The following is a 15,119-nucleotide window of genomic DNA, read 5'->3' as shown; positions in this document are numbered from 1 at the left end:
GATTCCAATCAGAAAGATCAATCCACTGATTATGAACTTATTATTATTATTTTATTTTTATAGCAAATTTCATCTAGCCGGTGCGTTTGGCGGATAATATTTTAATTTTACAATAATTGTTTTCCAAATAATTGGGAAATGCTGAGAAATACCTGCCGGGACTCATATTTTTTTGTATTCACTTATGAATATCCATTATCTTGTTAACTTGGACTAAACCAAATGCTACAATACACTGTAAATATGTAGCCACATTCGAATTTTTTTTTTGCAGCAAGCCTTTATATAATACAAAACAATATCGTATTAAGGTATATTCATCAATGTTGGACAATGGTCAGTTAAGCAATTAAACAAATTAGTGTTAAATTAACTAAATTAATTATTCATTACTTTATTTTAGAATTAACTTTTGATGTAAGAAATTCCTTTTTTAATGAATATAACATGGTAACCGGGTTAAATATATAGAAATAAAAAAAAAGTAATTTTTTATTTTTATACTAACCAATTTTCCGTAAAAAATTGTATTGATCTGATAAATATTACTATAAAAGTAGCATTACAATAGTTTGTTTAAATAATAGTTTATAAAATAATTGAAATGAGAAGAACTTATTTTGGAATTTACTTGAGGGTTTATTTATATCTAATGAAAATAGTTCTTATATCGTGCATAAAAAAATCAGTAACAGTAAATAAATTGATTTACTATGGATATATAAATCAAATATGTGTAGCATAAATTAAAGTATTATATGAGAATATGAGATAATATAAGAATACCTTCGTATCTATAGAAATACTCCAATTTAACCTTTGTACTTAACTTTTTTATATTTTGGTTAAAAAAGTACAGGTTAGGTATCATTGTTAAATCTTCAATTTCTAAATGTTTTATCGTGAAGTAAGCAATACGTAAAGCTTCTTGACACAAGTACTGTTCGACATTGAACTTTTTGAGTTACGTAGATATGCGCATAGCAAAAATTGAGTGCCATGAGTACCACGGGACACTGACCAGACGATACGAAAACGAAAAAGAAACGGGCCGGACATATGTAAATAGACCTTTAGAGTTTAACGGATTTCAGTGCGAACGTGATGTTTTTTTTTTTTAACGAACTGCAATAATCGGTGGTCGTGCAACGTTTTCAATGATAACTGACCATAAATTGAGAAAACGGCCACGTGCTACATTGAAAAACCTTCATTTTCATTATAAATTAAATTCTTTGTTTACCATTTTTTTTTTTTTTTTATATATACAATAACACCGTTATCCACTCACCTAAAAGTATTATATCTGTGGAATAAAACGTAATAAAAATTGTTTCTTCAAGTGTTTATTGGAAAGTTAGAAAATAACGCAAAAAGTTTCTCTCGAAGTCGGCCACCGGTCTCCTTACACTTAGTAAAAAAGGTGGGTTTCCAAAATGTTCTAAATAAGTCGATGAAATACATTAAGCTGTATTTCCAGCGCATAGTTGTATCAAAAGTTAAGTTATTCGTGCACGATCCACGTGCCAACCAACCAATTTCTAGTAGGTACTGAACCATCTCAGTTATGCAGTAAATACAACCCAACTCCGTTGCGAGAAAATGTTGTACCGAAATAAAATATTATACAGGCAGCATATTAATTTACTGTTCTGATGTCGATGTTACGCCCAACAGGACTGGGATAGAATGCATATATGGCCTTCGGCAATCATGGAATACTAATAAACAATGACGCTCGAAAATACCACATTATGTACCGACTAACTCGGCATGTCTAACCGAAATATTATATTTCCGGATTTTTTTCTAAGAATCATTCTAAACATGATTTTCCTCTATGTTAAACGATACACGTTACACAATACTACACATACATGCTACGCACTTGTTTGAGCGAATATTTTAAGCAAAATACCTACCGTTTGTATAATTCCTACACATGCTAGTGAAATTGTCAACCGTTATCAGGGGCGAATTTAAGGGAGTAACTAAGGGAGCATTAGCCCCCCTTGGGAGTAAGCTAACTACTTTACAAAGCCAAGGATTATGATATATTGATATATTGATAATTATTATAAAATATCATCAATCGTCATTGATTAATATGGCACCTATTTTATATATTTTTTTATAATAGCTCATTTTTGTTGTTAATTATGTGTATATCTATATTTTTAAAATGGCTTCAGATTAAAATTAATACTAATAATGCAACTATTTAAAATGTGTCACTATTGTAAAAAAAATGACTTACTTATGAGGGACTCAAAAACATATTCTGTAACTTGAAATTTTATATAGATTTAAAAAACAACTAACTAAATTCTTGAACTTCCTTTAGCCCCTCCTTTGGTGAATGATAAAACCCGCCCCTGACCGTTATCGGAAACGACAAAACGAATTCAGGCATAATGACACAAAGATAATCAATTATCATTACTAATTGGAGTACAACCTACTCGTATTGTGCAGTACGTTTTTGTTTTTGGAGCTGACCGTGTACGCGAATCGGTGCACTAAACATAAAATACGCAACCGAATTATGTACTGCTTTTAACACGGGTGCATTCAATAATATAACGATGAATATTTTATTTTGATTCGTGTAGAATAACACCATTTGTAAAGGGTGCAAATATTCCAAGCGAAGTGTTATAAAAAATCATTATTATTGTAATTGTTATTCTAGTGCAGATGTTAAAACGATAAACGTTCGATTGTTCGTCATTTATATTGCACATTTGACATTTCCAATTAAACATTAATTACCCGATATGGAACTAATTGATATAACGATTTTTTTAGTCTTAGGAAATTATAAAAAAAAGAACAAAAAAAAAAGTACACGGTAAGAAAATAATGTACAGAAGATATACAATATGTACGAGTACGACAGACGAAAAATGATGACCCACAGTCTGTTGACTTGCAGTGGTGTTATTGAAATTTTGATGTCTCGAATGTCAAGGGTTGTTCGCCGAGAAGTACTTTTGAGTTTTGAATAAAAAGAGTGAAAGAAAATAAAACAAACACCTAAGTCCACGTGTGTTTTCATCAATAGCGTACACACGTACACACTTCACCGGGAATAATAAGATACAGCGTTTTGCTTACACGTGCCGGAGTACCCGAAACTACGTGTTTTAATGGCAGGTAGATCTACAGCTTTTATTTGCAGCAAAAAGAACGAACCCTTATTGTTGTTCCCTTTTAAGTTTCGAAACGGAAACGATCTTAGTATGTGTTTAAGATAACGTTATCGGGCGCGAAACGAAGATTTATAATGTTATATTATTGTTTGATTACGCTTTAAATGTCTTGATTTACACATTTCCGTGGCTCCTGATAGCCAGGCGCACAATTTATAAGGGTACGCAAGGATAAAAATTAACAAAATCAAAAACGCAAAGAACGAAAACACTATTTTAGATTAATAGAAAACTTTAATCCGCGCGACAGTTATTATTATTATTATAAAGGGAAATTATTTTGGCGCCCGTTCAACGATTCAATAAAATATACCTATATAACTGTTAACGTATTCGGTGTCATTATATCTGACCTAAAAAATTTTATCTTTTCACCGAAACTGCATTCAATGAGCCCGAGATAAACTAATAAAAACGTTTTGTGTCTGCCGCCGTTGTACAGTCCACGAAAGCGCCCAATTGCTGTAATTGCCGATGATCAACGCGTTTGACCATGATCCATAACTAATACATCGATCATCGATAAGCTTGTCGGACCGCGGCGTTTGTTCTATGCATAAACAGTGCATGAATTGGAAAAATTAACAAAGGGGACTCTATTGAATTTAAAAAAAAGAACGTCCCCAAAACTTGTTAAGCGTTATGATTATAACATAATAATAGAGTAAGGGGACGCTAAAATTTCTGAAAATAAGTTGGGGTACTCCGTCTTCCTACGTCCCCCTCAAGTCGAGCACTGTTACGTACGAACATGGTTATTTATGTAACATAAATAACTATGTTCGTACTCGGTTGTCTATCGCCACATCGATCAACGAAAACGCTGAACTTATCTCAGCAATAGACATCGGTGAGAATCGATGTATCCTCTCTCCCCTCGGACATTTTCAATAAATCTTACCCGTACACATGGTTTTTACACACACGTTTGCTAATCGGTTGTAGTCGGTGTAAGCGAAAAAGTCACAAGAAACGTAACGCGTGTAACCCACTGCGTTAGATTTTCCGTCGACAGTGTTTGGTCATCAACTGTTGTGATCGTAGTTGACGTAGTCCTTAAAACCTATCATATGAATGATTTTTTTCCCCGGTACGTGCACAACTGCATGGGAAATCTGCCACATAAAGTATTATAAAACTACACCGCGTACACTATTTTGTGGTACATAATCGTTGCTCCGTATAGCATACCGAGTACACTTTTCTTGACTCGTTTCGTTATCACTGCCTGCCCGCTTCCCGCCCGGTATATTATTGTTATAACCGTTTGACTAATTAAAATACTTCGCGAACTTTCTTTTGTGTATGCGGAAAAACTTTGTGCAGTCGTCTTTTTCTCCAGCGGGTCGTTTATCGAACGTAAAACGGTAATTTTATAAATTGCTTGTGAGTATGTTAAATCTGCAGTCTACGGGAAACGTTCGCGTTTTAATTGGACGCGATGTGTATTATATTTTCTACAAAATCCGTGGAATGCGAACTGTACGTCAAACTGTGAAATTGTACGGATAAAAATAACTTCGCCAAATCTTCACCTGTGGTAATGGATGTCAGCGCATCGCACACGCGTTGTTCCGAACAATATATCACACATAGACGTACCTACACATTATTTTGGTTTTCGGTTTTATCAATTAATCGCTACACTCGAACCGCGTACTGCACAAAAACCGCTCATTTTTTCCAATTGTTAAATCGTTATCAGTATTTTTACACGACCAATGCACGTCTACGTGATCGCTCATTTCATAATATTCGATCGTTTACTGGTGGATTCTATGTTCACGCGAGTATGTACAACAACAGCGAACAAGGGTTCGATGATGAATGACGAGATTCCCCGATTGCAATACTTTCCAATGCAATCATAACGTCAAATACTGTTTGATACACTTTTTGTGTTCGTAACACTATAATTAAGGCTCACTATAACCAATATGCATCGTTGTTCAACCCAAATTACTCGTACCAAATACTTAACAATTAAATTATCTGTTCTGTAATATGTCGTATTCTAATAGTTAACGGTGAAAGTCCAAGCGTTTTCAACATTTATGAGATAAGTTATTGAATTATAGATCCTAATCGCTCTCGCTGTTATAAAAACACAGATCACGGTCAAACGGGAATGTGTATTTTCGTGTTAAAAATGTATCACACTGAATCTAATTGTTTCTCATCTGCCCGTCTCGGATTATCATAAATGCAACTGTCGCGTTTCGTTCGGTGTTCTCATTAGAAAATTTCTCTATACCAAAAGTAATTTCAAACCGCAATCGTCATCTATACCTATAATGTATTGGAATTGAATTCGAAAATTGCTTACATATAACTTCCATTCGGCCACCATCTTGTGCGGAAGCGAACGATGGTGCTTCGGCAGAAACTTCACATCGATAGTTAGCCGTGGATTTCAGCGTAATATCTCTCAAAGTCAACTGTCTACTGTTGGAGTGTACGTGCTACGATAAAAACAAAAAAAAAAAAAAAAACATTATTTTTTCTTTCTACTTTTCACGATCGCTCAGCGCTCGTGGTATCAAAATGTAAAAAAATCAGAAAAAAAATAAAAACGTCCACAATACTCACGTCGACTTTGATCCCGTCTACGATGTACGAAGTTTTCTGAGGGTCTGACTTGGGTACGTACCGATAGAACTCCTCGTTCTCCCGGTACCATTTGACCGCGTATAGCAACGCGCCTTCCAACTCGAAATCACAACGGAGCACGGCCGTCTCGCCGCGAACCTTATATCGAGGCACCACTGCTTTCACCATCAACCCATCACCTGTGTAACGCATGGATAGATCAATATTTTTAGTAAACATTCGCCGAATGATAGACCACTATATTAATAACGACATTCGGTTTTCGTGTGCTTTTTCATCCCGGGGCTCAGAAAGTTAAAACGAGGGTCGATTTTCCGAACGCTATTTCAACATTGCATTCCGATTCATGATCGTGTACACACGCCTTTAACGATTCACTCTGGCTATCGGAAACCGGAGACTTATATATATATACGAGTATATTTACTAAAACTGCTGCAATAATCATTATATATGAAAAGTTAAAGTGAATCAATATTATACATGAACAATTGAACAACTGTCAAAAAAATTATTTATATCATCGATTTTAACACGAATAATAGTTAAACATATTTTTTTTGAAACATTGTGTTGATATATCAATGCTTTTAAAACACTACAAAACAAAATCGATAACGATTTGTCGAAAATACCCCTTAAATTAAATATCTATAATCTATATGTGTTCCTATATATTTTTAAATAATCCAATTCAAATATAATAATAATATATGTATACTATTTTTTTTTTTTTGTGATATGCACAACTATAATAATATTAAATATAAACATACGTATTTATCAATATAGAGTATTTGCATTATATGTTTGTATATGTTTATTAAAACAATTTCCAATGACCGAACTTTCGCGTATCCAAAGTAGGTACGCGGTCTCAATTAGTTCAGATAGTCAAGATTCAACTGTAATTTTAATTCAAACTTGATAAAAACAGGTTTTCAAGTTTTCAATAACGGTAAACTATTTCCATGTTCTCATTACTTATATTCTGTCATCGAAAACATGCTTTTATCCGAGTCGAATACAAACGATTACAGCGACGTCTAGTGTCTACGCCCATAAGTATCACCAATTGCACGGATATAATGGCGTATCCGAGAATATTATTACAAAACAAATGGTAATAGGTGTAATATCGTGCAGCCAAACGCAATTTCCGGGCGCTACCGCACGGCCAACTTCACGTTATCAACTAAGCCGTCGCACATCTTTCCAGTCCACTCGTTTATTATTAATGCGACTATAACTACTGAACTAGTAGCGGTTTTAGTCGTAGAATTTTTTCTAAACAATACGATTATAAAGCTGAAATAAATAAGACGATGGTGGATATAACTATGCTTTACATTTAAGACCAAGCTGCCACGCTATACGCTTCGAATAATAGAGCGGAACAATGTCGCAGCGATAGGATGATAGCATGTAATTGAAATGCTTAAACAGTTTTGTTTACGGGAGCGCGATGAAGGAGAAAAACAGGAGACTGATGAAATACGACGTGGATTCGTAGAAAAACCTAAATAGTAATAAATATATTAAGAGCAATTTAGACAGGATTAGTACAGGATCCAAAGCTACTACCACACACGTCGTGGTTTTGTTGAAACATAGCACATATTTAACGGTGAAAACCCACAGTTGTAATCCAAAATGCAGAATGAATGTATATAATATTATGAAATTACATAGATTTATTATAAACGACATAATATTCCAATTGAAAATAACGATTTTGTTGGTAGATTCCAAATTGACCACTGCCCAACTTCACTTCTACGAGGACTATGGCTTTCAGCAATCATTACGGATTTCTAGCTGGGCTCACCAATAACAATATTTTACCATGGTGTATATTTGACCGCGTTAAACATAATATTTCATACATAGGCATGTGCAGCGAATATTTTTACTTGTCCATTTTTTTTTCACATAACGGCGTGACTGGTATACTGTATAAGCTTGTAGTGACTATTTTTTTTTTTGTAACTTATAACCTATTTATACACAGTAAATATTACCTTGGTAATTTAATACACATTTCGGATAACTAACTTATTTTTTATTGAATATTGCACTACAATTAGCTTGAACTTTTTGGCCCTAAAAAATCTATTTATACCATCCCGGAGCATGCTTATGATCTCATTGGTATAGTGTAACTTTATCGAAAAAACGCCAATGAAAATCTAAGTATTCCAAAAAACTGCTCTGTATAACCATTGGACAGGATAAAACGGTTGTTTTCAACACTTCTTGAGTTGGACACATTTTTTATTGGTGTAATTTCGAACAACTTACCCGGTAGTTTATAAATATGGATAAAACCAATATAGTGATTTTTACTAATTAAGAGAATTTTTATTAAGAACCATAAGCGAAGAAGCTTCATATTGACATTAGAAGGGTGTTGTAACTTTTAACATGTATTTTAATTATTTACAAAAGTGTAAACCGTAATACCCAACGTAAGATACGTCATCAACGTCGTCCTACGCTGTTTATTTCACTTTTTATATAAATGTCAAATGAAAATTGCATGATTAATTCAAAAACGAATTTGAATATGAATCAACGGCCCGAGTGAGCCACGATAATGTAATAAAATAATCGTTTAAATGTCAATCTTTTGAAAGTTGAGAAATCAATACCTCATATTTATGCGCATATGCAAATAAATTATATACAGACGTGGGAGCGTGTATGTATACATATGCACGCAAGTGTGGGCGAGTGTATGTGTGTATGTGTTTATTTGTATACTGCATGTACGTGAGTCATTGAGGGTATGAAGTATCTGTACTCGTGGTTTAATATACTCAATCGGACGTAATATTGTACACAAACTCGCATTTCACTGTAGTGCATATACACACTGAAACACGTCCTCTCGCCGCTCTTTTATCACAATGGATTAATGGAACATAAAATAATAACTTAATATTCGCACGCACCATATAAAATATACAAACACGACGCGGCGAGTTTAATATCCATTTCGTGCGTTTTGTCACAATATCATACCCGACCGAATGCGAAACACCGTATAACCCACAACTCGAAATCACCGGATTTCGGGAATTCTGACTGGCGAACAGCGCCAGACTACCACGCGTGAACCGCGGTATGCAAATCGGCCGTATCATATTATTACGCGGACGACACCGGGTATTGTTAGCGCGTTAGACATTACTCAAATTAACGGTAACCCAAGTTCGTATACATTAACATTATCGTTGTTACGTATCGTTAAAGCGAATTTACACGAGACGTGAGCCACGATCTTGGCTCACGAAAGCGTAGCTTACGGTATGTGTAAACAATCAATTCGTATTTCACGATTGTCATTCACGAACCTGTAACGACTTGCATTCGTGCAATATCAAACCATGTTGGATATTTCAGTCGTGAAAGCTCAGTATGGTATACAATAGAATGCTTCCACCACTATCAATTCCGTATCACCGAAGGATAATAGCGTTCACGTGTAAGCACTTTCACGAATCGTGTGATGATTTTTGAAATCACGCTCGTAAGTCACAACTCACAAGATCGTAAAATACGAACGTGCCTCACGTGTAAGCCCGCCTTTAGGTGTTCGTTCGCCACGCGTGCGTTTCGTGAATGATCGGAAAACCGATGCGGTGCAGTGGTAAATCGGTTTCACGAAAAACAAGTTTGACGCCGTGACTGGACCGCAGCGTTTAGCATTTCGACGATTGCAGCGTTTATTTTGCAGTAACCTCAGTGCCTCATTAACCGTGTGTACTGCATGTAACAATAATATTTTAAAAATATTTAGAAAGCAAGTAAATAAAACCGTAATTATTAATTGAGATTGAGCAATAGTTAATCGATTTTGTTTTGTGCACATCAACGTTGCTTTTTTTTTGCGCGACCAGTACATCATAATTCAAAATAGTTTGGTTACGATTGATTGAAGGTACGTTTTTACTGCAGCGGGAGGGGTTTGATATTCATTTTATTTACCCGCGGGCCCAAATTAGTACAGTTGCGGCACTGAGTAACATACAAACACGCCATGGTATTATTAAAAAATATTAAAAAAAAGTGGCACGCAGCCACTGGACGTCGCTGTAATCGTTTGCATTCGACTCAATGAAAACAGATAGTTCCCAGCAAGGAAAACGACAACGATAAAAAACAATTTGTTATCGTTGAGAACTTGGTGTTTCCGATCAAGTTAAATGCAAATAACGACGTATGGTGGCTGCATCCACGTAGACGCTACCAGTTTTAACAACACGATAACGTATCTGTACGCATTGTCAAATCAATGTTCATGGGGATAAGGAACATGTTCAAGAGATGTGTTCGATAGCATCAAGATGAAAGTATGCGTATCGCATTTTCTGTTCAACAGTTACACAACAGTTTTGCCATTACTTTTGCAAGTACCTTTGTATTTGATTTTTCCCGAAGTTACAGGTCTTCCATCACGTTCCGGAGGTCTTAAACCGTGAAAACGAAAACAAGTCACTGATCAGACAAGTATAGTGTCCAGCGTGACATATTTTCGGTGTACTAGTATTTTTCGACTCGTGCTGAATTAATTATTGTTGATTACATACGTAGATTTGATGAGGGGAGGGCGTTTACGCGTACCTTTTTCTCTTTCGAAAATTTGTTACGAAAAAAATAATAAGAGGTGTAACTGTGCACGCGACCCTATCGAATTAAAAGATACCGTAGCCATTTCTTTGGAAACAAAGTTCAACACACGAGCAGTACAATCATGTAACCATATGTAGGATTAAAATAAAAATCACTCACAATTTAATTTAATTAAAATAGACACTATATTATATAAATATGTATGTACAAATATTGATACGCGTTACAATTGCGGAGGAATTGCCGAATATATCGCGGAGTGTAATTCACGGTGTATCGCGGATTGTACTCACGGACTGAATGAATGAGCGTCTGACCAGCAGGTATATATATATCAGCGTCGATTGTCTAGAACATTCTCGAAATTACCTTAACGAGATAATCATCGCATATTCTAGAAAATGGGATTTCTCCTTATCCACTGACAATATTGTAAACAACTTGGACGATTCGTGGTGTGTTGTTTACGTCACCACATCACTCCCCTACCAGTGACGGAGTCAAGCATAACCTACTTGGAGACGGTCTGGAAAACGAACTCTTCTTCCGGAACGTGTCCTTAGATCCTCCTTTGTAATGGTATTCGGTGTAGATGTCTGAATTTCTCTCGAAATATCTTCCTTAGAATGGTCATCTACTATGATGTAGGCCGGTTTAAATCTATCAATAGTTATTCTAACTTTTTTCTTCTTTATATCAATGACAAAAGTTTTTTTATTTCAACTTATGACTCTATAGGGACCATCATAGGGCATTTGTATTCCATTTTTGGGTCCGACATGTCGAATGAATACGTACTCTGTGGTTGCAAGGTCCTTGAAAACAAAGTTTTTCTCCTCGCCATGTCGTGTACCATTGACAGGTCGGATCTGCTAAATGTGATGTCGAATATAATTAATAAACTCAGCTGCGTCATCGAACTTGGCAGCATTATCTTTTGACGTTAGGAATTCACCAGGAGTCTAAGTGACTTTCCATAGACTAATTCTGCAGAGGTGGATTTAAGATCGTCGCGCCAAGCTGCTCGGATGCCCATTAAGACTGTCGGAAGAGTTTCTGTCCATCGATTATTTTGATGACATTTAAAGGCGGCTTTAAGCTGCCTATGGCTTCGTTCTATCATGCCATTTGCTGACGGATGATAGGCCGTGGTTCTAAGATGGTTCGTGCCAGTCAAGTTATTAAGTTGCTTGAAAAGGAATGACTCAAATTGTCTTCCCTGATCTGTTGTGATACGAAGAGGGGTACCGAATCTTGCGTTCCAATGAGTATAGAAAGCTCATGCTACGGTTGCTGCTTCTTGATCTTCCAATGGAATTACCTCAGGCCATCGAGTAAATCTATCGATATCACGTGAGGCAATAGCGAAATCCTTCAGAATAAGGCATAATGATTAGATCTAAATGAACATGTTCAAATCTTTGAGAAGGTAAAGAAAATGAACCAAGAGGTGCTGTGACATGGCTCGTTGACATTCTACACATGCCCTCGCCCAATGTCTGCAATCTGCGTCAATTTCTGGCCACACGAATCGCTGTTTAACAAGCTTCGTCGTGACCTTGACACCTGGATGTGCAAGGCGATGTATATTATTGAAAACTTTACGTTGGAATGGCTTTATGACAAAAGGCCTGGCGGTTGAAGTTGATACGTCACAGAACACTAAGACATTTGTATCTGGTAATTGAACTTGCTTGATTTGTAGTCCAGTGTTTTCTTTTTAGTATTTTTTTAATTTATCGTTTCCCTGTTGTGATATCGCTAATGCAGTGTAGTCTATTGTCTCTGACAAGGCGTCAACGCGAGATGAGGTATCAGCTACGATATTCTGCTTACCTGGAGCATACCTAATATCCGTGGTAAAATTGTGAGATAAAGTCTAGGTGGCTGAATTGTCGTGGTGTGCATTTATCCGATTTCTGCTGAAATGCACAAGTGATAGGTCTGTGATCAGTGAATATAACCAAATCGCGTCCTTCCAAAATATATACTGAAAATGCTTGATCGCGAGGTAGATCGCGAGAAGTTCTCGATCGTACGCTCCGTATTTTGTCTCGGCCGCTGTGAGCTTCTTGGAAAAGAAGGCAAGAGATTGTCACTCATTATTGATGAACTGTTGGAGAGTTGCGCCAACTGTGGTGTTTGAAGCATCACTTACAATAGCCAGTCGAGCGTTGTCGCATGGATGTGCGAGAAGCGTGGCTTTGGCGAGTTTCTCCTTGCATTTTTCAAAAGCCGAAATGGCCTCTGGTGTCCAGTTAATAGGTGAATTACCTTTTAAATTGGGTACCAAAAATCACTTAGTGGTGCTTGTGCGTCTGAAGCTCCAGGTATAAGACGACGATAGAAGTTTATCATACCCAAGAACTGTCGTAGACCCTTAACGGACGATGGCATCTTGTAGCTCAAAATGTCAGTGACTCTGTCGGGTAGAGGACGTGTTTCTTCTCTAAAAATCATGTAGCCTAAAAACTTTACTTCTGACTGTCCAAAAACGCATTTTTTTGGATTGATAACCAGAGAGCATTCGCGTAGACGCTCAAAAATGATCTGTAAATGTTTGATGTGCTCTTCCTCAAGAAACAGATGCCACCAATATGTCGTCAATGTAGCTGTAACAGAAATCAAGTCCAAAAAGTACTTCGTCAATAAATCGTTGAAAAGATTTTGCTGCATTTCGAAGCCCAAAAGACATAAAGACGAATTCGTAAAGTCCAAATAGTGTCACGATTGCGGTTTTAGGAATATCTTCTTCAGCTTCTGGAATTTGATTATATGCTCGGACTAGGTCGATTGTTGAAAAAATCGTTTTACCGTGGAGAAATTGTGCAAAGTCCTGAATATGACGAACCTGGTACCGATCTGGAATAGTCCGAGCATTTAGAGCACGGTAATCCCCACAAGGACGCCAGGCGTCCATTGTGTTCTTTGATACCAAGTGTAATGGTGATGCCCAAGGTCCCTGGGACGGTCGAATAATGCCTAATTGGATCATAGCTTCAAATTCCTTTTTTGCTGCATTGAGCTTATCAGGTGCTAAGCGTCGTGGTTTACAAGCTACTTGGGGTCCTGGTGTCGTTTGAATATAGTGTTTGGTGCTGTGTCTAATGTCTTTAGGCGCTCCATATGGGCGAGTGATCTCGGGAAATTTCCGTAGTAAACAGTCGTATTTCGTTTCTCCCACGACAATATTTATGGATGGTATGGAGGATTCAGCAGCGTGACCATGAGCGGTGATTCGTGTAACACCGTCTAAAAGACATTGATTACGCACGTTTACCAATAGATTGTAATGAATCAAGAATTCCACGCCAATGATGGGTTTGGATACTTCCGCGATCACAAATCTCCAAGTGAAATCTCGACGAAGTCCGAAGTTGAGGCTGAGCGCGATAGTACCGTAGGTGTTAATAGGCGTGCCATTGGCTGCTGATAGGACGTAATCGGATTTTACTCGTCGGTCTGGAACAGCACTACGTGGATAAACACATAGGTCGGCACCCGTGTCGATGAGAAATTGAGTTTAAGAAGTTCGATCAGTAATGAATAGACGGCGCGGGGACGGACTGGTCTCACTGGCCGTCATCAGTGATGACCCGTCACGTTTCCCGAATTATAGGTACAAGGTTCCTTGCATTTTTGCGATTGTGATCCATAACGCCAATGATACCAGTATAATCCATTTGCACCATGGAGAGTACGGCTCCGAGATCGAGATCTTGAGCGGTAAGTACTTGATCTTGAGTCCGGATTACGCGAGGGACGAGTATTGATCGCTGCCACTTCACTTCTCAACGTCGCAATTTCCTGATTTATACTCAAGGTAAGCTGAGAAATTTTAAGATTCAACATGGCTTCAAGAGTGTCACTTCTCGATGTCTCTGCTATTTGAGGTAGCAAAGGACCAGATGCATCCGCGATGTTGTCTGCATGGACAGCGAGTTCTTCAAGCTTACTATCTTTAACTATTGCTAACGCCACTTGTATACTTTTTGGTAGGTGGCCCATCCAAAGTGTCTTTAATTATGTTTCCGGAACGGAAGAGTCAGCCAGGTTTTGGAGGTGGCGTAAAAATAGTGACGGTTTACGGTCACCAATCTCAATGCGCTCCAGAAATTGACGTGTTTTTTCCTCTTGGGAGGCACTAAGACGTTTTATTAATTCATCTTTAATTTTGACATACTTACTGTCCGAGGGCGGCGACATAAATATGTCTTTGACTTCAACTGCATATTTCGGTGGTAATGCTCCAACCACATACCCGAATTTCGTGCTGTCAGCTGTGACTCCCGTGCTGGCGAAACTACCTTCGACCATAGCAAACCAAAGTTCGGGATCTGACGAACTGAAATCCGGTATTTTGACGGCCACTCGAGCAATCGTTGGGTCTTTCTCTGCCATAACGTCGAGGTCACCAATTTGTGGGATTTAAGTAATAAAAAATCACTCACAATTTAATTTAATTAAAATAGACACTATATTATATAAATATGTATGTACAAATATCGATACGCGTTACAATTGCGGAGGAATTGCCGAATATATCGCGGAGTGTAATTCACGGTGTGTCGCGGATTGTACTTACGGATTAACTGAATGAGCGTCTGACCAGTCGGTATATATATATCAGCGTCGATTGTCTAGAACATTCTCGAAATTACC

General features: G+C 37.2%; 1 protein-coding gene across 1 annotated transcript in view; it reads right to left on the bottom strand.

Annotated features, from left to right (window-relative positions):
- The window catches only part of LOC112683244, a 102,950-nt gene that overhangs the window by 47,295 nt on the left and 40,536 nt on the right, over nt 1–15,119 (bottom strand). The window contains exons 3-4 of the mRNA XM_025554162.1: nt 5,802–6,001; nt 5,539–5,674 (exon numbers count right to left, since the gene is read on the bottom strand). Of these exons, the coding sequence (XP_025409947.1) occupies nt 5,539–5,674; nt 5,802–6,001 (336 nt within the window). The remainder of the gene's footprint in view (nt 1–5,538; nt 5,675–5,801; nt 6,002–15,119) is intronic.

Source organism: Sipha flava, unplaced genomic scaffold (assembly GCF_003268045.1).
Source record: "Sipha flava isolate LNK unplaced genomic scaffold, YSA_version1 222_pilon_pilon, whole genome shotgun sequence".
Taxonomy (NCBI): domain Eukaryota; kingdom Metazoa; phylum Arthropoda; class Insecta; order Hemiptera; family Aphididae; genus Sipha; species Sipha flava.
This window is presented reverse-complemented; position numbering and strand designations above follow the sequence as displayed.